This window comes from Bufo gargarizans, chromosome 5, assembly GCF_014858855.1.
Source record: "Bufo gargarizans isolate SCDJY-AF-19 chromosome 5, ASM1485885v1, whole genome shotgun sequence".
Classification (NCBI taxonomy): Eukaryota; Metazoa; Chordata; class Amphibia; order Anura; family Bufonidae; genus Bufo; species Bufo gargarizans.
Genome location: NC_058084.1, coordinates 34,382,769 through 34,410,352, shown reverse-complemented (window position 1 = coordinate 34,410,352; position 27,584 = coordinate 34,382,769). Strand labels below are relative to the sequence as shown.

The 27,584-nt window shown below is 44.8% G+C and overlaps 1 protein-coding gene across 2 annotated transcripts in view; it reads right to left on the bottom strand.

Annotated features, from left to right (window-relative positions):
• ESRP1 (epithelial splicing regulatory protein 1) overlaps window positions 1-26,313 on the bottom strand; it is a 52,928-nt gene extending 26,615 nt beyond the window's left edge. For both annotated transcript variants that reach the window (XM_044293495.1, XM_044293496.1), the window contains exons 1-4: window positions 25,953-26,313; window positions 25,684-25,812; window positions 15,942-16,055; window positions 7,555-7,669 (exon numbers count right to left, since the gene is read on the bottom strand). In XM_044293495.1, coding sequence (XP_044149430.1) covers window positions 7,555-7,669; window positions 15,942-16,055; window positions 25,684-25,812; window positions 25,953-26,087 — 493 coding nt within the window. In that variant the 5' untranslated portion in view covers window positions 26,088-26,313. The remainder of the gene's footprint in view (window positions 1-7,554; window positions 7,670-15,941; window positions 16,056-25,683; window positions 25,813-25,952) is intronic.
• Window positions 26,314-27,584: the final 1,271 nt, after the last annotated feature.

Here is a 27,584-nt window from a genome sequence, read left to right as displayed (position 1 = left end):
TAGAGTTCACAGCCAGTCTGGGCTAGTTTTATATCAAAGCATATGTACCCTGTACATCACCTTGTCAACCACTCCCAAAAAAATGCAATCTACAAGCTCCTATAATGTGTCATGCTACAAGACAAATATATATGTATCTGCTCCACTGTCCACTGGGATGGTTGGAGCCATGTACAATTGCCCAGTTTGCATCTCCTTTGAACCAGCCCTATAGTAATGGCGGATTTACAGGAAACTTTTTGTGAATGAGCGTTTGTATGTTCATCGGCTCATGTAAAGGTGCTGCCAGTCCTCCTATGAACGGCTTTGGGTGAATTAATCACATATGCAGCACATGTTACTAAGCAGCAGATCATGTGGTGTGAGGGCTCATGCCCACCAACGTACAGGCTTCAAGCCCAGACCACAAATAGCAGTTCGCAATGCACGGGCACTGACCGTGCACACTCCGTGATGAGGATGCGGACCCATTAACTTGAATGGGTCCGCGTTCTGCAAGATATGGCAAAAGATAGGACATGTCTTATCTTCTGTGGTGTGGAAGCACAGACCCGAAAACCCACGGAAGTGCTTTGTAGTGTTTCCGTGGCCTTCATATTTGTGCCTCTGCTCCGCAAAAGATAGGACTGCGATTAGGTCTACGTCCACAGCATGTGGTGCCACATGACCAGTGCTCAAGTATTGCAGACCCGCCGTTTGTGGTTCGAAATACAGGCACGGAGCCCTTATGTTCTTGGGCATGAGCTCTAAAAAAGCAATCTAATGCCCAGAAACTGTAATTCAGCCATTGCTAATCCCCATACAGTGGAGAGGATAGTGCCGCTCTCATCTCCACTGATGAGCAGGCAGTTATCGGGAAGGAACAAAATCTTCCCGATCACGGACTGCTCAGTCAGCACTTGCAAATGTGCCTTAAAACATTGGGTTAGATTTATTAAGCCTGTCTAATAGACAGTGTAAACCTGGACCAGGCGGTCTAAAGATGCAGGAAATTGATCAAAAGCTCACAATGGATGACAACTTTATACCACCCAAAATTTGCTGCAAAATTTTGCCACACATTGGTGCTCCTTAAGCTTTGCCCCCTTTCTCATTAGGCAATCCCCCTTGTCGGACATGGCCCCAACGTTGTCTAGAAGCAGCAATGGTACAGTGCAAGTGCACCGGGTTTTTTCGGTCACAAATTAAAGAGGCTTTCCTGGAGTTTGATCCTGATGACCTATCCTAAGGCTGGGTTCACACCTGAGCGTTTTACAGCGCGTTCCTACACGCTGTAAAACGCTCAACAAGGAGAAACCAATGATTCCCTATGGGAATGGTTCTCACCTGGGCGTTTTACAGCGCGTACGATCGCGCTGTAAAACGCCCGACGCCCCAAGAAGTACATGAGCTTCTTTGGGGCGTCTTGTCGCGCGTTCCCGTACATAGACTTTCGGGAATGCGCGACAATGGGCGTTGGCTTGTCTCTGTATGCGCGATTGCAAACGGCGGTACAATCGCGCATACAGAGCGCTCCTTTCAGAACGCTCAGGTCTGAACCCAGCGTAAGGGTAGCTGATCTTATCAATATGAGATTGTGGGGGTCAGACTTCCAGTACCCCTGCTGATCATCATCTTCAGGAGCCGCCGTAGCCAGAACAAGGTGGAGGCCTGAAACATTTGTCTATCTATTCCCATAAGATGACATTACCTTGTAGATCTACCCGTCTAACCCTCCATAATACGAGGGGGAAATCTTTTAGGAAACGACTAAACACTAGATAAACATTACCATTAGCTCTATATCAATATTACCTACCATTAGTGGCAGATTTAAAGGGGCTGCAATACTGATGAACTATACTCGGTATAGATCAAGGATGCCAAAACTGCAGCCCTTCAGCTGTTGCAAAACTACAACTCCCAGCATGCTCGGACAGTCTACAGCAGGGTATGGTAGGAGTTGTAGTTTCACAACCGGTGGAGAGCTGCAGGTTGGCCATCTCTGGTATAGATCATCAGTATGTGATTGCTAGGGGTCTGACCCCCGACACCTCTGTTGATCAGCCGTTTGAAGAGGCTGCGGCACTCCGGTGAGCACCATGGCTAACCACAGCGCAGTCCATCGGATAGCGGCTGTTCTTGGTATTGCAGCTCAGCCTCACTCCCTTGAATGGGACTGTGCAGCGCCTAGATGACCGATGAATGTGACGTCACATAGCCTATGAGGCAGTGGGGCTGACCAGGGGGCCGTGGTCTCTTCAAACAGCTAAATTGGCAGATGTATCGGGATTTGGACCCCTGTGATCAGGTACTAATATTCAAGTGTATAGGAACGAGCCATTGCATAGAAGTGAATGGGACGGCTTGTAATTACACTGCTCACCGCCGCAGTGTTGACGGCAAGCTGGTAAACAATGAAAAGCGTTGCCTTCTCTGATCGGCAGGGGGGCCAGACCAATGCCGATCTTCTATTGATGACAGGTTGTCAATATTAAAATCTCGGAAAACCCCTTTAAGGGTCCATTCACACGTCCGTAGTGTATTGCGGATCCGCAACACACCTGGCCGGCACCCCCCCATAGAACTGCCTATTCTTGTCCGCAATTGCGGACAAGAATAGGACGAGTTCTATATTGTTTTTGCGGAGCCGCTGCCCGGAAGTGCGGATGCGGAGAGCACATAGTGTGCTCTCCGCATCCATTCCTGCCCCATTGAGAATGAATAGGTCCGCACCCGTTCCCGATATTGCGGAACGGATGCGGACCCATTTGCAGACGCGTGAATGGACCCTGACTGAAATGTCCTTTCAGCTGCCAACATTAATTTGCCATGCAATGGCATTTTAGTCTAGAAGAGGAGACCTATATCAGAGTAGGAGTAATATTCTCCTTTGGGGAGAGAGGTTCTAATATGTTGGAGTTACTTATAAGTAGCAATAATCTTTGTTCTTGAGGGAATCAAGCTTTTCTCTGGAGTTTTTAAACAGTTAAAAAAAAAAATATATATACACTAGCTAAACTATGGATGGAAACTCAAACTGGAAAGCAAGGTGATCAAACATGGAAAAACAAGAGCGTTACCCGGAGGTGAAATTCAAGGATCCAACAATCGGCAGAGAGACTGCAGCTCTTTTTTTTCTAGAGGAAGCCACCCGGAACATTTCTCAGCAGAAAACTCACCGAGCAAACAAAGAGCCAACACATCCAGGATGTGTGAACTTAGAGCAAGTTAGACAGACAGACAAGTTATTTGTGTAAACCCTAGAATTATAGGCAAAAAGAGCATTCATTCACCAGCAAGAATATCCACTTCTCACTAGCCCAAGACAGAACTGAATATTTTTATCTAATAAACCAACCCAGTATTATGGTGTAATTAGGGGGCCCAAAGAATCTATCCAGGGGTTACGACCACCCTGCAGTCCAGCAGTGGTGGCCGTGCTTGCACACTATAGGAAATGGCATCAGTCTCTCTGGTGGCTGGTACTGCGGGAGCGCACATAGGCTGATCATTTCTATAGTGGGCAAGCGCTGCCACCACTGACTTCTCCTAAAATCAAACCAAGTGCAGAGGACGTGGCAGTTGCAGAGAGAGCAGAGCCTTTAGGAGTAATGACACCGCCCCCGTTGCTCCTAGAGGCTCATTTGCATATATTAAAAAAATCATTTTTCTCAGCAGTGCGGACACATATGAACATGGGACCAACACAGATGCCTTCAACTGCCAAGTGCACATGTAACAGGTCAGACCATGTCATAGGGACAAAACTGCTGACAGATGCCCTTTAACTTTGTATACATGATAAATGCCATTTACTGAGGTGAAACAAGCCCTCCAATAACCAGCAATTTTTTTTTTTGTTAGTCTCTGCATTTCAGCAGCTATAACGTGTTTATTTTTTCATTTATGTGGGCTGCTGTCAAGCTTTTTTTTTTTTTTTTTTTATGCGGGAGAAATTTATATTATTTGATTGTTTGTTGTTCAGGGGTACATATAAAATAATGGTGTTCGGTAAGTCAATTCTTCAGCTGTAAAAATATACAAAAAAGTGACTTTTTTTTAATCAAAGGAAACATTGGATGTCTGCACAAGGGAAAAACAAACATTCCCTAACTGTTTATTCCCTTTCCCCATGGCCCCGGAGATCCAACAATACTTTTGATTGTTAAAAAATAAAAGACTTAAGGAAGAACTGATGACAGATGTGACTGACCAGCAATGATTATTTTATCTTAATTCACTTAAAAAAAAATTCTGACCGCAGTCTTTTCCAGGTATGGATAAAAAATAAAAATAAAAAAAAGCATAATAAAAATAAATATGTAAAAAGACTTCTGAATTTAAAGTTGAATACACTAAACACTAATTCCAAAATGCCTAGTTGAATATTGAATATTAATTCTCCAAAAGTGAACACCAGTAAGCTCCAGGAATTAGCCCTATTATTTTAGGATCTAAGGTTTGTTTTATCCTTTAAAATCCTTTTTTTTTTTCAAAAAGGTTGACCACTTTTTTAAAGAAAGAAGAACAATGAAATACTTGCAACAGAGAAGCGGGGAGAAACCCACGCGCTTCCCTCCATAACAACCCTATTCAGATGAATGGAACCAATTTTGGGTCGGAAATTTCTACAACAAAATCTGCAGCATGTGAAGGCGCCCTTAGGATGTCCCGATTCATCAAGCATGCCGTCAAGACAACTTTGCGGAGAGAAGTATCTGAGCTGTTGTACTCGGGCTTTGGATGGAGACGATGGGTATAAACCTACCTGGAGCAGGTGTGTGTCTGTCATATGAACGTATTAGGATTATCTGAAACTGGACTTTACTTTCCAGGATCTTAAACCAGCAGCTAAGGGAAGCATGGAGCCACGGCGTGCTACTTATCTTACTTGGCAAGTCATTAACAGCTTGGAGAGCACAGGGACATTGTGTGAATGCTTGACGGATTCTGTTCTTGAGATACGGCCATGAAGAAACCTTCTGGTGGCTGCAGGTCACAGTAAAAGCGCCGGACTGTGGAGCGCCAGGACAAGGTTTTCTCTTTTCACAATGGATTTCTAAGGCACGAATCACACAGGCGAGTTTTGGTGAAGTTTTTTGGAGGCAATTTCAAAAGTGGATGACAGGCATTAGGCATTTTAGTATAAACCAGGAGGTTACCTACCATATTTTTTTTAAACTGTTTTCTATGACCAAATTTTTTTTTCATTAAGAAAACATTGTAAATGGCATACTACTGCATTGACAATAGTATCTTCATGTGTTACACATCCGATTAGATGAGCAATTGCTTATATTTTTTCACCATAAAAAAAAAACAAAAAAAAAAAAACACAAGAGAGCATGCAAGCTCTGATCGATATGGGGTGAAATAACATGAAGGGTTATTAAGTCTTTCCCTAGGATTATTTAATCCAGGGATGCCCAACCCAACTCCCAGCATGCCCCAATAGCCGCAGGTTGGGCATCCCTGATCTAATCCAATAATAAGACAGGAGGAAGGTCTATGAGCTGCCGCCTCCTCTCCTCCACACAGGCTGAAGTGAGAGCTGCAGATACAGTCCGCTCCAATTCAGGCTAGATCATGACTAGAGCCACGTTCTGAGACTTATTCTAGAGCCGAGATACTTTGGCTGTAGCCAGAGCAGTGGCTCTAGCTGCATTCTGTCCTCAAAAACAGAACCCATTCTGCAGCCACACAACCCAACCTGGAGTTGTGCAAAATACTGTTGTCTTCTGCTTGAACAAACCCAGCTTGAGCTAATCAGTGAGAGGGGACAAGGCTGCAATGAGGCCATTAGCGAGTGGGCCCAGCCCTAGTTGGCCTTATCCCTTTGACTGTGCAGTCCCCCCCACCAAATTGTCTCAGGGGTCATGGAAAAGTGCAAAAAATGCATTGTTCTGGGAAGGGTGGCAAAACTACTGTGGAGGCCCATTTTTTTTATATTTCTATTCATAAACCTACACAAATTAGGGAACTATCCATTAAGCAATTCACATATTAGAACTGTTATATAAATATTGCTGCAAAAAAAAAAAAATACAGAATTGCTGGAACTGTTTTTTGGCTTCATAACCGCCTGTTGCGAGCCCAATTAACATACCACTGCTTGCTGTAAGCTAGCACCTGGTTATGGATATGCAGGCCAGCACTGTCGTATTCCGAGAATTCCTGCTCCTAAAATGTATTCATTGCAATGACAGCATTTAATTGTCATATATGCAATTCACCAATATATTTCTGTATGTGTGTCGGCTCACCAGGGTGAACAATTTCATGGGAAATTTTTAATTATTATTTTTTTTTTAAAAGCACCACCTTTGCAGAACAAAGAACACGGATACAGCACATGACAAGAATCAACAGAGGAGTGCCAGGAGAAGTCCTATTACAGGCTGTGAGCGCGGCACCAACACTTTCCAGATATTCACTGAACTGTAGATTATAAGTGCAAATAGAATACTTGATAGAGCAATTTGGCTACCTTTCCATCAGATCAGATGACAAGACTTCCTTTTTGCACATACAAGGTGTAAAAAAAAAATCGTAATGTTTATTGACAGAGACGTGGCTTGAAGCTCGTGGGGTATAGTGCAAATCCTGGACCAGGGCCCCCAGTGTCACATGTTATAGCATACAGACCAATGACTTCACACTGCATAGGACATATATCTCTATAATATACTCATTTGTTTACTACAAATCTAAATCTAAAGTTATTATACCATTGCAAAATTGCCATATACTGGTATGCCATTATTACCCTTTACTGCCTGGCAAAAAGCAGATTGTGCCAAAAGATGCGGCCACTTCAGGGGAGAAGAAGAAGAATTGTATGGCAGCCACTCGTATAAATGGCCGTCCATGTAATAAGTTAATGGCTCAAGTTTGCCAAGTAAGAACCACTGTGTGTCCTGGTTAAAACAAGGGTGGTCCTGATGGAACAAGCCCTTTAAAAGTGGTTATTCCATGAATAATGTAAAACAATTAGAATCCAACATCATACATTACATGACAACCTCTTTCTAACAAGCTAGAACCAGCCCTGGACCTCACATGGATCCAGAGATCTCCCCTTTCATTGCTCTGCTAGATTTATATTGAGCGGGCAGCTATGGGGGAAGTGCCTTTTCTGCTGCAGCTAAGGGGGCGTGTCCATGCTCTGCCTATCACAGCTCAGGGGGCGTGTCCATGCTCTGCCTATCACAGCTTAGGAGGCAGTTGAATGATAAAACTGAGCATGTGCGGCCAGCTCCGTGAGCAGGTCAAAGAAATAAGAAAAAGAAGAAAGAGCAGGTGGCGCTATAAAGATACATTACATGAAATAACTCAGTGTCTATACATAATTTTGAATTATATGCAATTACAAAAGTATTCAGATGCAGTAGCTGGTTTTAAAACCATAGAATATTTTTTCGTGGGACAACCCCTTCAAGCCCAAAGATCCTACAAGTGGCCGCAACCTCTGCCCACTCTAGAGCTACACCACTGCTGTGGGTCACCTTCCCTACTCAGCCATTACCATAGTGGTCCATTATCAGATTTTTAGCCTATGTATGAAAAGGATACAATCTGCCATTGTGGAGACGTCAGGTTCACTCGTCTCACTGGATCCTGGGCAACATTTCATGAATTCTTTCCTCAAGTCAAAGAAGGAGTAAAAACATTCAGGAAGGAAGATGTTCTGTCAATAAAAGAAAAAAAAAAAAACACTGAGAAAATGTTTATAACAATGATAGGTATAACTTACATCTTGCATCCCTTATTTCAGGGTATGCCATCTCTCCTTGTGTAGAGCGCCTAGAAGGTGTAAGGACTCTTACAGGCCATGCACTGCTCCTCTGGGAAAAATGTATGCATATTAGATCAGTTACCAAAAGGAAACGAAAGTTGTGTTTCTGATGCCATCAGATAGAAGGTAGATATCCTAGAAGTCAATGTGCGACCTTTTAAACAGGCCTTGAGACATAAGTTAGGATTATAGCTAAGCCAGTATCTCATCTGCAGACAGCTGTTTCGGGGAGATTGCCCCTCATCAATGCAGAACAGAGACATGGCTTAACTGGGTAAGATGCCTTTGTTGGGACAGAGGGAGTACTGATGAGGGGCAATCACCCCGAAACTGCTGTCCGCAAATGAGGTACTGGCTTGGCTACAATCCTAGGTCATATCTCAAGGCTTGATTAAAAAGAAAGATCAAACATTAACATTGTCAGGGCATAGGATCCCTTAGACTGTGTTCACATATTGTGGTTGTTTGCCTCGTGGTCAAGGCATGGCGTGGGCAGGGAAGGGGACGGGCTGGTAGGCCTGTCTCATTCATCATTTTCTACGCCTGTTTTAGGCGTAGAAAGTGGTCTAAATGTAAGACAGCTAGGAAGCGGTCTTACATGTAGACTGGCGCTGTATACGCCGAAGTTACATAGATGCCGTCGCCTCTCAACTTCGGCGGATCCACCACCAGCTATAGGGGTTATTAAGACTAGTGTCTAAAATGCCGGTCTTAATAAAAAAAAAAACAGTTTTTATCTCAAATTGCTGAAATTTTATTCTCTTTTACATGTTTCTAAAAAAAATAAAAAAGTACACACAAGGCCATATTACAGCTACAGTACTTTTTGCATGGACCTACTATATAATAAGGCTGCCATCGAGGTCCATGAGGACTCTACTGCACCACCCATTCCATACAAAGGTTTTTCTGTTGGATTCTGTATAAATCCAACAGAATAAAAAAAATATATAATAAAAAAAGGTGACATACTCACAGTTGCCAATAGTCTTGAGAAAGTGGTGGTACAGACCCGTAAAAGGGTGGGGTTTGTGAAAATATACCCAAAAATGAGCCATTTATGGAAGTTTCCCGAACTGTCACAGGGATGAGGCTTAAATGTCCCGGGACATGTTGCCAACTATGCATGCTTCATCAGAATCCCCATTCTCTCCCAGATATACTGCTTCTAATGGAGAATATCTCCCTACACCAAGATATGGCAGTACAGGTCTCTAGTCATACTGCTGTCACGACTTCCATTCTTATCGAACCTATGACAGATATGACCGATCAGTTTTCAAATGGAGGATCCCACTGCCTTCTACTAGGGTCTGTAGGTTTCCTACAGCAAGAGATGGGAAACCTGACTGAATGACACCCAGCACAGGTGTAAACACAGCCCAGGAGCCACTTGTGTTTCTGCAACTGGTCGGAACACATTCAACCAGCAAATCCTAGTACACACATGGTAACAATAAACCACGTTTCGCCGACTGAACTTGGCTTCGGTTTACACAAGCGTCAGACAAACAAGGTAAGGTTACGTGATAGGAATATAGCGAACTGGAGTCATTGGACATGGGGGACCTCATGAGAATCAACTGGGCAGACAAGGACTGGAGCAAGCAGGTCACAGGTTTCTTCTCCAAAACCTCAAATACAAAATGGCACTGTGTAATGGAGATTTTTGCCCAATGTTTCTAGGACAGAATACCTGCGTAATACTGGAGCCAATAGAACATGCCGCAGAAGAACCTCCATAATAAAATAGACTACGTACGGAGGCACACTGCGGCCCCATGACGACTCTAGAGCCGTAACGTGCTTGCGCAGATCACACACACGTGGGCTGACATTATGAGGGTGGACAATCAGGATTTACTACCCCTCACATAGGAATTTGTAAAATCTTTTTTTGTTCCCGAGCTCGGTCTATCTGGGTTTGAACTTACAGGTTATTTTTGCCTTTTCCCCCCCATTCACTGTACGCTGGTTCACTTATAAACTTAGGTTGGTATTGGAGAAATTTTTGCTCTTTTAGGGTATATCCACAGGGGGGCGTTATCTGCGGCAGAAAAGTCCACAGCGGATGTTGCCATAAGGTGAAATCCACAGCTTTAGACCTCATGCATATGACCGTAAATGTATTTAATTCCGCAAGCAACGGATCTGCAAAATACGTGTGCATTCCGTATTTCTCCCACTCCCATCAACAGATGGAATAGGGCATGTTCTATAATATGCAGAACAGCCACGCGGCTCTGCAAAAAAGATATGGAAGTGTGCATTACCCCACAGAAATGAATGGGTCACATGGAGGTGTGCATTGTCCCACAGAAATGAATGGGTCACATGGAGGTGTGCATTACCCCACAGAAATGAATGGGTCACATGGAGGTGTGCATTGTCCCACAGAAATTAGTAGGTCGGTGTGTAATCTGAAAAAAAGGCAGCCATAAACAAAAACTGAAAAAATTTAGTTTATCATGATTTCAGCGAACACATTCATGGCTAACATAATTCAATTCACACGTCAGGCTGCGTCTCAGCCTCTGCACAGCCGCGCCATGTGGCTGTACCCCAACAGCTTGCAATATATTTATGCAATTAAAATTCATGGACAGAGCACTGAATTTGACTCATTATTTCACCACACCCTCGAGAGTCTCGTAAAACTAGATAAAAGCTCTACCGCACCTTAAGTGCAGACAGAAAAAAAAAAAAACTGCAATAAAATAACCCAGTATATAATAAGTCAAAGAGCTGAAAAAAAAGCAAACAAAATAAAAACGCTCCGACAGTAAACAAGTGGCCCCTCCATGAGGGACGAGGTAGGTATAGGGCGCCTTTCAGAACACTTTGTAAGGTACTTTACAAAATAACCAAGTACAAAGGAAATAGGATATAAAAAATAAAAAAAATTCTATCCATTTTTTATTTTTCAATAATAAAAATAAAAAATGTACAGAAAGTAAAATGTTGTGTGAAATAGGATATAGCCTGTCTGGTATGACGGGGGGAGGTTCTGCTACAGTAAGCAGCCAAAGTCAGCTCTATGCCCCAAACTCGTTCCACTTGCACAACAGTTTGAGAAAGAGGATGAAACAAGATGGATGCAAAGACTCCACCCTGTTTGAGTTGATGAACAGACAGGTCTTTCAGGTTGCCACTTGAAGGGTATATTCCAGCAAGTCTAAATAATTGTAAAAGTTTAAAAACTTTGAAAATATTCTGCTTTCCGGTCCACATCCTGACCATAAAGCCTCTATTCCAGGTAATCTGAATAAAACACAGATCTGCTGGAGAGTCTCCCCTGCATCACGCTTGCATCAGCTGCAGATAAAGAACAATCGCCCATTGTTCTAGTGGCGTTTTCAGGGCGTTAAGCTCGTTCTAACACTACCCCAAGCAGAGGAACCAGTCATGCTTGTCAAACTTCACTGTGACCATCTCGCTTCCTGATGCACCTGCACAGCCAGAACCAGGGAGACACAATGATGGTTCACTTCTCCACGTGTACGTTTCTGATTACGTCTAATACTATTTCCACTGGTATGCGACTTTTACCAGGTCAGCAAATAGAGGGGAGAGGTAAGGGCACCGGTATGAGGGTAGTGCAGATAAAGCAGTCACTTCTAGGCCCTGGTCCCTGGGGGGGGGGGGGGGGGGGGGGGGGAGCCCAAGAGCAAACAAGTATGATAAATGGTACATGGCAGGTGGGGCCCACAGATATTGCACTGGAGTCCAGAAGCTTTGAGTTATTCCTTTGGGGGAGGAGGAGGAACGAGCAATGGAATCAAGAATGCCTAAAACCACAAAGTGATTAAATGGACAGATCTAGTTTTATGAATCTAAGAATCTTCCATTTTTTTTTTTACTCAAAATGCACATTTACAGTACATTTAAGTGAAACTAATATAAAAAGGGGTCGTCCAAGTTATCCTAAAATCTCACTAAATGCAGGAAATACGTCATGTTAATGGAAAAACTTCTATAAAGTACAACACTTGGCCATCTGTAGTGGTGTTCACACATGCACACCACAGCGCCATTCTCATAGGGACTCCAAGACACCAGTTTTCACGAACGTTGGGTTTCTCAATCCAGTGTTAAGACCCTTATCCCCTATCCTGTGTGCCACTATTTTAAGAAAAAGAACCTGTTTTTTCCCCCCATAGCCACTAGATTCCATGAAACTTATAGGGGTTGTTTAATCTTTACGTAGTTGTCCTCAGGATAGGCCATCAGTAGCCAACGGTCAACCTTGTAGCTTGAAGACAATGGGAGCAACACTGTAGACGCTCCCTCCTCTTTATTGCCATTTCCTTTAAGTGCTGGCGGCGATTTCCAGCGATGGAGCTGCACCCCAACAGCTCATAGCCAAGGGCACGTGGTTGTGGACTTCCACTCAGACTCGGACTAGCCCACAGGGGTACAGGGGAATCCCCCAGTGGGCCCCTAGTCTCTCACCCCCTGTACAAGTGGCACATAACATATTAGACTTACTGCACTACATACACATATTCAATGTACAGCACCTCAACCAGCCTATGTTCATAGAAAAAAAACTTGTTAAATTATTTATTATATTTGAATGTATCTGTATGGTTGGCCCCCAAAATAAGATTTTACTGGTGGGCCCTATGTACCCCAGTCCGACACTGCCTCCACTGATAAACTAGTGATGGCGTATCCTGAGCATAGGCCAACATTTAGTAAAGGGTGGACAACCCAGTTAACCTCCCATCAGTGTGCTCTATCATGCATCATAGAATCAGACCTTGCCCTCGCATTGGGGCTGTGGAAACCCCAGGGGATCAGCTGGAATTAGCAACGGCTGCAGTACACTGCCACGTAATACATAGGTCAGCCATAGCAGAAACTGCTCTATAAGGGCAGCTCTTTGTTGTGAATAACCGAGGAAGATCATCATGGGGGGGGGGGGGTCTTGACCTATGGACTCCCCGGTAAATTCTGGGCGACTTCTCATGAAATACTCATGACTTTAGGATGTGTGGTGCCACTCAACCTCTAAAGAAGAAGTCAAACTACAGTAAATATAGGCTCAGAATAAATGCACAAAACGCTTTCAGGGGTCATAATGGCCACTGCGTTACCTAAATCACAGGAGTCATCAGGTAAAGTGTTAAGCCATTGGGATTCCCAAATACAGAGAGATCCCCATGTCTGACAAACAGCACCTGGCCAGACATCAATAAAAAGGCCATTCTGGTACAGCCAGTACATTAAGGGTCTTACTGTAGATCCTTAGTCCTGGATGATGTTACACTATGACATCCACCACAACTTGCCTGCAACTTCCATCCGACTCAACCACAAAATCAAAACTTTGATAGTTTATAAAATATGCCATGTTATACTCTTATGTAAAATGAGCTCCTTTTTGTAACTTTATTAAAAATATTTGTATTTTGTACTGTTTATTCAACACCATGAACGTATAATTTAAAATGAGATGTTCAGTCGAAATATATGAAAAATGGAGTGAACTCCTGACTCAGAGGAAAACCCCTATGGAGGAAACCTCTAGGGAACTACGGCTGAAGGACTGCCCTTCCCTTGGGCTTAGAAGGTTAATGCTAATTGATAGACACAACTACTGTTATCAGTCCTCCTCCCAAAGTCATGTTTCCCCCATCCCGATTTCTCAGAGGTAGAACTTTATCACACCATAGCAGCATAGCCTGTGGCTGGAATACCCCTTTAGAGTAAAAGCCCATAAAGTATATATAATATATGTGTGTTCAGACATGAAATGTAACCGCCATCAGTTCTTCAGGTGACATACATTACAGATCAGAAAGAACCTCGAGGGTGAATTCTGAAGCATGAAGAGAGTGGAAGTAATTGATTAGGTGCAATGTAACGTTAAAGGGGTTGTCCAGTTCTCCAATATTGAGGCCTGTCCTCAGGATAGGTCATCAAAATAAAATCGGTGAGGGGGTCCAACTCGCCACACCGCCACCGATCAACTGTATGAAGAGACCATATTGCTCATGCAAGAGCTTCATTCTCTTCGGTGCTTAGCGGCACGCTGTTGACAAGGCAGCGGCGTGCAGCGCAACTACAACTGCTGCGTCCTATTCAAGGGAGCGCCGGGGTCTCGTCAAACAGCTGATCGGTGGGGGTGTCGGGAGTTGGACCCCTGCTGATCAGATATTGATGACCTATCCTGTATGTAGGTGATAAATATGGGAAAACTGGACAACCCCTTTAAAACCAACCAAAAAAAATAAAATAAAAATAAAGGATGTGGCAAGTTTGGAGGTCAGAACGACTAATACGAACGGTGTCAATATAAAAAAATTTAAAATTTAAATAAAACCTCTGTCCTTATGTAAGCCAATGCTGCTAGCAAAGAGTGGGTCACTGATCATAGCACTAACGGCTTCATGGTATTAGTGTTTTTTTGCTTAACCCATCCATGGGTTCAGAGATAGTCATGCCCATCCCCAAGACAGTAGGACAAATTTTTTTTTTTGTTTTCCCCCCCTAAGATACAAAAAGAAAAAAGGCCAAAAACTGCTCAGGTCTAAAACTAAACACACTTCCTAGTTTCAGAAATGTCTGTTAATTTTACATTGACAAATTATATTTTATTATATATAATTTTTGTTTTCATGCATTAAAGACCCTTTGGCTTCTAATAAACTGGTCAGATACTGCTACAAACCCGCCAACCAGTCAAGATCTGGAGATATATTACTTACTCCAATAAATAAAAAAAAAAAAAAAATATATAATATAGAATAAAATAATCACCAATCGATGTAAAACCATTCAGCGACTGTAAACAAAGCTCATCTACCGGCTCCCCGTCCGCGGGGACTCTGCCTCCGTGATAAATTATAATTAGATGTTCTATTCTAAGCATTTGATGTTGTCAAACACACAAAAGATGCCAGACTGATCCAGCGCACCACTTCTCCAATTAAACTAAACTGCAGTTCTTAACGAGGAGAAGAAAAACAAAATTATGAAAAGAATTAAGTGACAAATAGAGTTATATCCTGGATAATTGCGAGGCCCCTGGGGAGTGTCAAATTCCAGTCATTATCTCTATGAAGACTGAGGGGGTAAATCCCACCTGGTCAATATTAGCCATATTTACCAAGATTCCAGATCTGAAGCTTCTGTCGTACCAAATGAGAATTTAGGATGTGATTAAGGCATCAAAAACCCAAAGGGACTGCAACCATAATATGGACAATGGTCTGAACGAGGCCTCAGACCACTTGATATAAAAACATACACATTGTATTATACCGGGTATGCTACCTCTGGGGTGTTTGGATCTGGCACACAAGCTGAATATAGTGAGCTTCTCCTATGATCAACTCTTGTTGCAAGAGCAGAAGTTAGTCATACCCAGACCCTGGTGCCTGAGGAGGCCCAAAAGCCGCCCCACCATGTACGACAACATCATGGTTATAAATAGCACAGGTAGGTGGGCGACAAATTTTACATTGGGGCCCAGCAGCTTTAAACAGGTATCTAGGTTACTTGAAGCTATTCCTTAGTCACAGGATAGAGGATAACTATACGATCGGTGGGGGTCCTACTGCTAGGACCCCCACCGACCACAAGACGCCGTACCCTGTGGACACCCCCAAAAAGAACGGAGAAGCCATGTATGCAGCACTCCACTGTCTCTGGAACTCCCATAGAAATTAATTGAGCAGTCACACTACTGCCCTAATGGCAGTCCCCGTTCTTGTAGGGGTCCCAGTGGTGGTACCCTAAACCAGAATGGGAGTTTCAGAGATAGAGTGCTGCGCTCATTGCTGACCAGCTGCTCGGGGACTCTACTGGGTACAGAGTCCCCGTTCTCGGTGGGGTTCCCAGTGGTAGGACCCCAACTGATCTAATAGTTAGGGGATAACTTCAAAGAACAAGAATACCCCTTTAAGTTACACAAGTGCTTGTTTTGCAGAAAGTCCATTGATATATGGTTGCCCATTGTCTCCAATGGACCTGTGCAGCTTTCTAAAGTCAAGATATATGCTGTACGTGGATCTTGGCTTTAGAAAATCCGGATGGAATTTTCCTGAATATTAACCTCGGCATACCACGGTGGAGAAATCGGGATGTCTAAAACAAGCAATACGTAGATATAAGATACATAGAAATTCATAACATGTAAAGTAATGATGCACAATACCTTTTTGGAGGCCTCGGGGTGTAACACTTGTCTGATGTGAAGCTGCCCATCAGTGCACAAGCAGAAAGAAGTGCCCACACCAATGTTTATCTCGTTTCCGACTGACTGGTTGAACTGTAATGCAAGAAGTGTACATGTTAAATCCAGTAATTAAGAGTAATACACAGTATTATAGTAAAGTACCTACACAATCTAATCAACATATAGTCAAAGTACCACAAGTTCAAGGAATTCACACACAGAAAAAAAAAAACAAAAACTTAGATAGCACAGATGTAGGTATGTAACAAGGTGTGCGGTAAGTAGTTGCCTACAAAAAACTATGAAGTGTACTATGTGTACACAGATGACCTCCAACAGGTCGTATCGGTAAATTCTTCCGGCAGAGGAACAGCTTGTCGGAAGACATTATATCCAGCATAGGCTGGAGCACCACCAGACCCCACTGACTACAACTGGACTCTGCGAGGAATACTACTGCAAGCGGATCCCCACAGAGTCCCATTAGTCAATTAGGCCTGGCAGCGCTCTGGCCTTTTCTGGCTATGGTGGATACTATGTTTTCTGACAGGCTGTTCCTCTGCCCAAACAGCCTGACAGAAGATTTTACGGTTAGTGTGAAGCTAGCCTTAGTCCCGAGTGTATAATCGACTGCAGAAGTTGCTGAACGAGGCTTTCAGAAATCCACACGCTTGTAGTAGAAAGCCCATTCACGTGTGCAGAACCCAGTTTCCATTGCCAAAAGTTCCTTAAAGAAATTTGCCGGGTGTGACTATATTCTTAAACATTAGATAAATGTCTGCCGCACCCACCGATTCTGGCGGAAGAGGGTGTCCAACCATCTAATGTGTATGAGGGGCCTTCCGATGATGGAGATAAGGATTAGGCAATTGGGTTTCAACTGTCCTTTGGTTCTTGGGGAGACAAGCTTCTGCTAGGTGGTGTCTGGTAGCGGCTTCCTCTCCCGGTTCAGGACACGTGCATGCTTCGAAAGCGTGCATAATATATGGAGTCAGGAAAGTGGTCATAGATGCCGGCCCAACGAGCATTCAGCTGATAGCTATGTAATATGTAGGGGCCAGCATTATACTGAAGAATAATCTTATTTGTCGCTGCATCTAATCACATCCTACAGCAGTATCCTCAGCCATCATAGCCCTAACTCACTGGAAACAATTAATTATTATACTCTGCTGGTTACAGGAATGGGGAACGAACGAGTTTAGGGTTGGGGGTCATGAACATAACGTGCATATTTTGAGCACAAAAAAAAAACCACTTTCTTTTAGGACCCCCTACCCAATTGTAATAGGAATATGCGCACTGCAGTATGTTCACTGAGTGTTCCCCACCATGGTCCCTTAAAGGCATTCTAGACACCTGTACCTTGCATCTGAATACCAGCAATGTGATTATCCAGTCTGACCACTTCATTAGACAGGCAAGATCGATCATGCACATCCAAGCAAAAGCGCAAAAGACTAGAAGTCTCTTAAAATGGAAGAGGAGCTAAAACACATTTTATGGTAAATTTAGGCGACCATGTGCAGTGAACTGCAGGAGGGGGGGGGTGCTGTGAGGACGACGGGATAGTAGCGACCAGGATGGGTGCAGTAGTTGCTCACTGTGGAGTTTACCATTCTAGCACTTCATGGGGCCTGTGCAGTGGTTGGAGGGAGTACCCTTTCTTCCTACGGGGCACACTTGACTTTTTGGGGCCTTCTGTCTGGTGGTAGTTGGCTGGGAGGAAGGCAGGATGAAGTGATGGAGTCAATGACCAGGCCTGTTGTTACCATTAAAAAAAAAAAAGACAGTAGCAACAGAAACAGTTCTGAGGTATATTAAAGAGTACGCACTTCTCAATAGCTGTGTGAACAATGAGGGTAGTAGTCCTCTCAGAGTCGCACTTTGCAATCTTCACAAATATCCACAGGCGCACAATTCCGTTCTCATCAACTCTTTCTGCAATTCCTAGACTGTGGTGCAGACTTCAGATCTGGATGTGGTGTGGTGGGCGCCGAAGCAATGTACCCTTCCTACTAGTCTTATTGCCAAAAATATGCGGTACCTTACTGTCCGAATCCGGCACGGCCTTGACAATGTGGTTCTCAACCATCTAAGAATCTCTGTTCTCTCTCTCTGAGATAGTCCTTCCCTGGCAGCTTACAGTCTCAGGAATAGTGCCTTATGGGACCAGACTTCTCTTCTGGTCTACTTCACAGAAGCTAACACTCCACTAACCAGGTGGTGGGACCAGACCATCACCCTGGAACCAGGGCTAAAGCTGCCGATGTTAACTATTTGTTGCCCATGCATAACCATTAGGTAGAGACGGTGCGTAAGGAAATAAGTGTTTTAATAATAAATTACAGTATCTAACTCTTTAGCATTAAATTAACCCTTAGCAGTGATCCTTCACTAGCTGTCCAGCAGTTATTCCTCCAAACTCCCCAATGCATATACATGATCGAGTCGGACAAGCATGCATGTGTTCTCAGCGGGGAGATGGGATTTCTCTGGCAGCAAAACAAAAGGTGTGTTCAGATATTCCCGATCCATCCATCCTCTGAAATCCGTCGGGGAGAGCCTAAACACTCCCATACATAAGAAAGTCAGCAATTTTGGAGGACTTTGCATGTGCATCGTTAGGCCTTGTGCACAATAGCGTAAATTTTTGGTCAGCAATATTAAGGCATATTTTGCACAGTATTGCCGTTACTGGATGCCATGCCTTGCTGAAACTATTTATGGGAAAGGCAGTGGAAGGTTTTGCACCATGGTCTACCTGACCAAGACTTTGAATAGTATTTTCAGGCTGGTAAGCTGCTGCCTGTCCTTAGAAACTTGATCCCTTAACCTTTTGACCAAGCGTTCTTGAGTCCGTCATTGCCGTTTGCATATATACAGCGTCTGTGTGATGTCTTTTAAAGATTGTGTGTGGAAAACTGTTCTGCACCTGAACCTCTCCGAGGTATGATATATACTAACTAGAACACTCCTTCCTACTATGTCCCTCCATCCTTCAGGATTGTGGATAAACTATGAGATCAGTGGGAGTCCTACGGCTGGGACCCCCACTGGTTATGAGAATGGGTACCCTGTGCCTCTTGGGTTGCTTCGAAATGAACGAAGCAGCAGGTTAAATAGGTGTCCTGCCGCTCATTCCATCTCTACAGCAGTTCCGAAGACAGCCGGGTACAGCCCTCCGCCACTTCCAGAACTCCCATAGAGAAATTCGAGTAGCAGTTCACATTCTGGTGTAAATTGGTAAAATCTGGTGCACCATATTTGTGGTGCAAACTATTTTAGCCAAGTTTATGTACGAAACTTGCCAAAAAGAACAGATGTTTGCAACATGTCTGGAAAAGTGCGCATGGTTTGATCACATAGCTAAATGCACAAGGTTTTTTTGTCGCAAAAGGTGGTACAAAAAGAAGGTAAAAATAAAGAGTGCAACATTTGGCAAGATGATAAATTCGGTGCATCTTCTGACTGTGTATCCTGTCTAACTTATGGGTAGCACTAGTAACCCCCCCCCTTGTCCTCTCCTCTCCAATATACCGGTAGATGCTTTTTCTAACTAGGTCATTAAAAGCAAAACCAGTTGACATTTTTCCGACCTCCAACCCCACTAATAGTTAATACACTACCGGTGCTGAATACAATGAGGCCGGGTAGAGTTACGTGTCAGGTGCCAAGCAGTTGTTCAGCACAACGTACACTATACCAAACAACAAACCCCTGAGCACGTGCCCACAGCCGTTCACTATGGCTGCCATGTAACCCTGTATACATGACATTAATCATAATCACCAACGCACACTGTGCAGTTCTCCATTCAGCCTATGGCACCAGCCTGTGCATGCTACATCCCTGCAGATGCTGTCCGCATCACATCCCTTCTGTTCCTGAAGCCCAATAATGAGATACTGGGAAATTGTCATACATGCATTTATTAAAGGGGTGGCCTGGGATAAAAAACAAAACTAAACACAAAAAACGCCACATGGCTGCTTTCTTCCAAAATCATTACCTCCCCTGTCCACAGGTTGTGTGGTATCGCTGCTGTGCCCAATGAAGTAAAGGGCACACGGGATGTAAAATACAGAAGAAAAATCTGACAAAAAAAAAAAAAACGCATGAATTATGTTGTGTATTTTTTTGTTGTAGAAACGTCTTCATTGCAAAAGGAGAAATCTGCTGTATAACTTGACATGCTGCAGATTTAAAATCCGCACCGCAGGTCAATGTACGCTACAGATTTTGTTGCGGTAGGGTTCAAATATCTTAATATCCCATCCACTTTGTTTATAGTGTACAATGCTACAAAATCAAAAATATAAAAATAAAATAAAAAATATTAAAATCAGCGACGTATTTGCCACGTGTGAACGTTCCCCTAATTATGGAAGTCACTGTAATCCAGCTTCTAAGATCCCCAGCAAACGTGTGATTTTGCTTGGGGTGCACTCAGCTGCCTATGCAATCTATTACATAATGGCAGGCCATGTAATACATGGATGACTCACATCCTCCAGAGCAGCTCTACGTTGTCCATCACATAATCAGCAGAGCTCTGAGCATGCTACAGCACCGCACCGTCATCAAAAAAAGTCATGACCGCTATACTCAAAGCTACGGACTGCTGAATACATAGCAAGTGTGCGCTAGCAGACAGAGAAGATGAGTGAAGACGGTCGTAGTCATCAAAATGATGAGTCCTTCTCCAACTCCCCCCTAGGCCGTGAATAAAGGGGTTGGAGGGGCACACCCTTTCTTCCCTTCCGGGCACACCCTGGGCTTGTGAGAGAGGGGGTCCTGCCTGATGGTGGCTGGGGTGCCCTTGATGGCAAATGGATGGTTAGCAGAGTGAAAGGCTAGAGGGCCGTGTAAGGGATGGCAATGACAAGTCCAAGTCTTCTTACTTGAAGGTGGTAGATGGCACTGCACAAATACAGGTAGTAGGCACAATTTCTAAGTAGATAACAATGCAGGTTTATTTTAAATAGACTGCAAATAGAGGGGGGGGGGGGGATCATCATCATCATACAGCCTATCCCCAAGTCTCTCGCTATACGCACAAGCAATCTTCCCAAATCACCAAAGGCATGCAAGTCCATTCTCAACATATCTGGGGGAGTGCAGGCCTAGATCGGATGGCCAGTTCGTCTCAATAGTGTGGTGGGCAATATAACCCAAATCACATGCATGCAGTAAAGTCTAAAGCCATATGCGAGCGTTACCTTTACTGGCTTTAATGTCCACACACTTTGTAATGGTCCTTAACCTTCTATAAAAGGTCTGCTTTTTCTCTAAGCACAGTTGCTTTTCTGACAGCTTGATATCTCACAGGGATGGTGTCTCCCCGGACAAGGCTTCTGTCCTAGCCTACTTGGCAGCAGCACAAACATAACAGGCCTTCTCTCTGGCTTGCTGGGGGTGGGGCCAGCCCACTACCCAGCAACTAACACTAAAAACCAGCAGTTAACTATTTCTTTCTCATAAACAGCCTGTTAGAATACATAGTGCATAATAAGGCTACATTAACCATTTGTTGCACAGTAATTGCAGTTAGCATACATTAACTCTTAGCAGTGAACCACTTTAGGTTCTAGCATTACAGGGGTATTCCCATCTCAGCGTGGTGAGCTCCGATTCATTTCTATGGGGGCACTTGGCTATTTTTAGCAGCTCCATAGAAATTAATAGAAGGTGGCTGAGCATGCCCAGCGCGCCCTCCGTCACCTAGCCGGCTCAGTTTATGAGATAGATGCGGGTCCTGCACCTATCAGACAATGGGAGCATATTCTAGCGATATGCTCCCATTGTCTGAGATGGGAATACCCCTTTAACGCTACAGCAGTGATTCACTGGGTCGCTGCGTATTAGGCTATCAGATCCTACTCATGCTTTATAAGAATTAAAAGAATACGCTTTAATTTCAGTTTTGTTTTAATTACATTGAAGAAGGTGGTTTAAAGAGTAAGCGTTAGGCGGGTAGTATCCATTATACAGTATGTACGTCTGTTCATCCGTTGATACGGTGCCCTGGGCTGTAGACATGTTGGGAGTTGCAGTTTCAAAACCCCTGGAGACAACTGATAGACCAGCAGTCCAAAACTCAGTGGTCATAAATGTAGTGGCGAATCTGATTTAGGGATCATATACTCAAAACTTATTTTTTGTCCGTGCCCATTTTTTTGGCATTATGCGGAACCATTTAACAGAGCTGCAAAAGAAACGGAAATCACTCCATGTGCATTCCGTCTCCATATGTCCGTTCCACAAAAAAAAAAAAAAAAAAAAAAAAAATTAAAAAATAAAATAAATATAGAACCTGTCCTACTATTGTCCGCATTACAGACAAGGATAGGACTTGTTCTATAGGGGCCAGTCCTTCCATTCCGCAAAATGCAGAATACACATGGCCAGTATCAGTGTTTTGCGGATCGACAATAATTCTGGACCGCAAAACAACGGTCATGTGCATGAGCCTTTACAGGGGAAATCCAGTCAAAATGATAACCCTTTAAGCAGGCCAGACATATTAGATAAACGTCAGCTGAACCTGCCGATTTCAGACCAACAGTCCGACCACCTAATGTGTGTGGGGGTCCGCTGGCCTTCTCCTGACAGACGATTTCAGAGGAGATAACGATCAGGCAGGTTGATTTCAACTGCCCAACCCTTTTGTTCTTGGGTCATTTTCACAACACAAACACGTTAAGCGGAGCGATCATGTGGATGGATCGGGAAAGATGGCCGTTAGCCGAACCAGTGTGTATGGCCAGCCTAGATTCCTACTAAATTCTAAGATCTGCAGGATCATGAGGCTACCCGTACATGTCGCGGATCATGTGCAGAAATCCCCAGTACAAATCCACAGCATAAATTGACAAAGGTCAACGCTGATGATAAAAAAAAAATAATTTTTGCAGTGTGTGGAGGAGGCCTGCGACTTTTTGATTTTAACCATCGAGTGACAGCTGCAGTCCACAAGATTGCGTTCATTTAGACCGCACCTGTAGTCCGGTAGTTAAAATCAAACAGTTGCGCTACAAAGTCGCAGTGTAGCCAAAGCCTAAAATCTCATCCACTTTGCTAGTACCATAAAATATTGCACATTTACCCTGCATGCAAATACACAATGCATGTGGATCGGGGGGGGATGCATTTTTTTTTAAGAGATTTATTTTGGCACATGATTATGAAGAACATATTAAAAGGCCCAACAAACTCTATAGACAGAGACAGACTGGCCCACCGGAGGGTCCTCCGGTGGGCACAGGCTCTGATGCAGCAGTGGGTACCCGAGGTCCAGGGGAAAAAAACTGAAGCAGTTTTTGTCACTTAGCACTAGGATCCATTTCTTGTATTCAAAACCTATTAAACATTTTTGATGATATAGTGGTTGGGACCCAAGTTCCTCTGATGGGGCCCAGGGAACCCCAGTCCAACACGGTCTATAGACTAAGAGATTAAACTCAGAGGGGCACAATTACGAAGACTGGATTATTACACCAGCCTCAGTCTCCCCCTTGCGCTGCTGGAAGATTCGCCCCCGGCTGGCGTAGTTTTTCGCTTACATTTAGTAAGGGCTCACGCCCACGGACGTTTTTTTTTGTGAGCATCCAATCTGCATTTGTGTGGGTCGGATCCGGACCAATTCACTTCAATAGGGGCTGCAAAAGATGCGGACCGCACATGGTGTTATCTGCATCCGCATGTCTGTTCCATGGCCTCGCAAAAACAAAAATTCATCAATGTCCTATCATTGTCCGCATTACAGACACGGACAGGACTGTTCGGCAGAGGGCAGGAAGTTCCATTCCGCAAAATGTGGAACGCACAAAGCCGGCACCCAAGTTTGGCGGATCCCCAATTTGCAGATCTCAAACAGGCTACAGTCGTGTGCACGAGCTCTAAGGGCTCATGCACCCAACCATATGTATTTTGCAGTCTGCAAAACACGGATCCGCAAAAAATACGGATGACGTCCGCGTGCATTCGTATTTTGCAGAAAGGAACAGCTGGCCCCTAATAGAACAGTCCTATCCTTGTCCGTAATCAGTCTTCAGTGAAAAACGGACGCACCACCACGGTGGGCGTGCTTAGTCCGCCTTATGGATCAAAGTAGTGCATGTCTCCGTGATTACTGAACGACCCATCGTCGTTCAGTAAAAAATATAATAGACTGAACTATGAATAGACACATTTAAAATCAATGGGTACGTGTGCTGTCCGTGGAAAATGCAGACAGCGCACGTCAGTTAAAAAACGGACATGTGGATGAGGCCTAATGTGGGGTTTTGTCCATCTTGCCCTGGTTTTTCATTAATAGGTCACGTGCATTGATTTCAATAAAAATAGATATTTTATACATAGAGTAGGCGACGTTTGATGGGGGGGTATTAGCAACTCTGGTAGGTTTATAGCGTTTTTGCTTTAGCCTGACTATAGCACTGAGAAAACACACCTAGATGCAGATACCTGAACCGCAGAGAAAACGTGACAAAGGGGCAAACGCCTCAGAAAAGTCTTAAATGGGAAGGAGATATATATATATATATTAGCAGTGGTAACTAAAGGGTAAAGGTGTCCTATAGTGATCCAGAATAACGTGTCCCACCTCCAGAGGAGGCACCACCCGGATCTCTGCCCTTACAAGCTACCAACAGACGGATTATGGGCGGACAACGCCGCAGCTGGAGTTCCGCACACCCAAGCCACCTGTTTAGTTAATGACTTTCTGTGGGTGTAATGACACATACACACAAGAAAAAATAAAAGATGCCAAATTGCGTGTGAAACAAAAAAACGGGGCACTGCCAAGCACTTCCTGAGGTAAAGTTTACAGCTGGGGGCGGCCATTGTGCCTAACCATGCCGTATACGGTCCTAGCAGTGACAGGGTTAATCACAGCACACGAGCGGAAAAGCCAGCGCCGACGACCGCCATGTTCACACACTGCTCGACGATAACCCCCCTGAGATTACTCACGAAGGGTTAACGGGAGCTCACGCAATTTCAGTTACTGACCAGGAAGTCCTGGTGGCAACACCGCCATGATGATAAGGACTCCAGGATAAGCAGCAGAGGACGATATGAAGACCGGGGTCCCTGCTGTCAAACTGGAGCACCGCTTAAAACCGCGTTTAAAAAAAACAAAACATATCGCTGGAGGCGACCGTTACTTTAAGACCGCGGACGCCGGGAGGAGGTTGGCGTTAGAGACGAGGTGTGTGAAAAATTTAGCAAAGCTTCGCATCATAAATTGCGACATTCTGCATCTAGAATCACGACCAGGACGAACGCGAATATACAATGTGGAGCCGCCGGAACACGAATTTCTACTTTGGCCAAGACGTGAATTAATACAGGGCGTGACGTTACACACGTTAAGGCGCCCCTATATAACAATTTAAGCCTTTCTACGAAGGGTCCGTCCTGCCATTCGCATATGTCACTGCGGCACCATAGACGGGGGGGGGGGGGGGGGGGATCTTCCCTGACAAGAGGCGGGCAGCAGTTTTGTCAGAGACATAGACCAGCCCTGCGCTTAACCCTTTTCGAGGGGGGATCGCACCAGAAGCAGACCCCCTCACACTCTACATTAATGTCATCCCCTCCCCCATCTAAAAGCTAGGCCTTATGCAAAAATGGCACGCTTCATAAATCAGGTGCAGGTGCGGATACATACACCTAAAGCTGCGGCAGTGAAAGGGTTAACCTTTTGCCTCACCTGCTGCAGGGCTTGCTCGAGCTGTGGGGCCAGGTACAGGCTCTCGGCCTCGATCTTTGTGGCTTCCTTGCATTCTTCTGTCAGGTCCAGGTGGTCAGGTCGGACCTTCACGTCGTGCAGCTCCCCCACCTGCAACAGAAAGCAGCACAGAGGCGCTTCAGCACAATGCTTTGTGCCAGAGCCCAACTACATTGCAAAGCCTCCATTTTGCAGGTTTAGGTGCCTCTCTCTCAGGTGTGTCCAGGTAAGTGACCAGGGGCTCCACTTACCTTCTTGTTGGCCAGGTCTATCACTTTCCACAAGAGCTGGATGACCTCCTTCTCGTCAGAGCCCAGCTTGGCACAGCTTGCCCCCGCGGTGGTCGTGAACAGAATCACCAGGTAATCCGGGGAAGCCGCAGTCATGGTGATTAACAAGTGGCAAAAAAAAATTATATACAAAAAATATATATGTATTTATAAAAAAAAAAATATATAATAATAAACTTTCACCTTTCCCCCGAAAAAGTGAAAGAAAAGCCCCCCAAATACAGCACCACCCTACACCTTGAAAATCACCTCCACCTATGGAAGAGGACACCCTGGGGACCTGCACTCACTCTGCAGGAGGATCCAGGTTGGGGGGAGGGGAGGGAGAGGCCGGTTTTGCCTCTTTTTTTTGTTTTGCACTCCTGTAAGGGAACCAATACAATGCAGGCTGCGCCCCTAGCAGTGGCTGGTGACTTGTCGTTGGGATGGGTCGGACCCTCCCCCCACCTGCCCACGTGGTCTGCAGGTAAGCCATACCTGGCCAGGTCTCCTCTCGGCTCTTTCCGTACATCGCGCTCGGCTCTTCTCGGCGGCGCTGCGTCTCTCTGGCTCCCCCTGCAGGCGCTGAGGAGAAGAGGGGTTCCGCTACCAATCTGTATGCAACACGTCGGTGTAATGTCGGGAGAGGGGGAAACAACGTACGTTATTCCGGTGGGACCTGGTCACACAGCGCGGTGTCCGGGAAAACCAAGCCCCTGGAGACGTATCAGGGTCTGTGCCGTCCGCCCGCCTCTCTATGGACTTCTGGGAGGAAGGAAACCAGTGAAATGTCTATTAATTAGTTGCATTTGAGGAGAATGTATCACTGACCGGTAGGTTCTGGTGCCACCATGCCCATTCACGGTAACGGGCAATAAGAAAGAGGTGCCAATGTCAGAATTCGCCCTCTGGTATTAGGCAGTGCCACCATGCCCCTTCATGGTAACTGGCAGTAAGAACAGGTGCCAATGTCAGAATTCGCCCTCTGGTATTAGGCAGTGCCACCATGCCCCTTCATGGTAACTGGCAGTAAGAACAGGTGCCAATGTCAGTGTTGGCCCTATGGTCCTGGGCAGTGCCACCATGCCCATTCACGATAACTGGCAGTAAGAACAGGTGCCAATGTCAGTGTTGGCCCTATGGTCCTGGGCAGTGCCACCATGCCCATTCATGGTAACTGACGGTAAAGAAGAGGTGCCAATATCAGCGTTAACCCTGTGGTACTCAGCAGCACCTGTAACACCCCAGAGGTGCATTACCACTTCTGCGTCCCGCTACTACCGTGTTTCTCCGAAAATAAGACAGGGTCTTATATTATTTTTTTCTCCGAAAAAAGGGTTAGGGCTTATTATCGGGGTAGGGCTTATTATCGGGGTAGTGCTTATTATCGGGGTAGGGCTTATTATCGGGGTAGGGCTTATTATCGGGGTAGGGCTTATTATCGGGGTAGTGCTTATTATCGGGGTAGTGCTTATTATCGGGGTAGGGCTTATTATCGGGGTAGTGCTTTTTATCGGGGTAGGGCTTATTATCGGGGTAGGGCTTATTATCGGGGTAGGGCTTATTATCGGGGTAGGGCTTATTATGGGGGTAGGGCTTATTATCGGGGTAGGG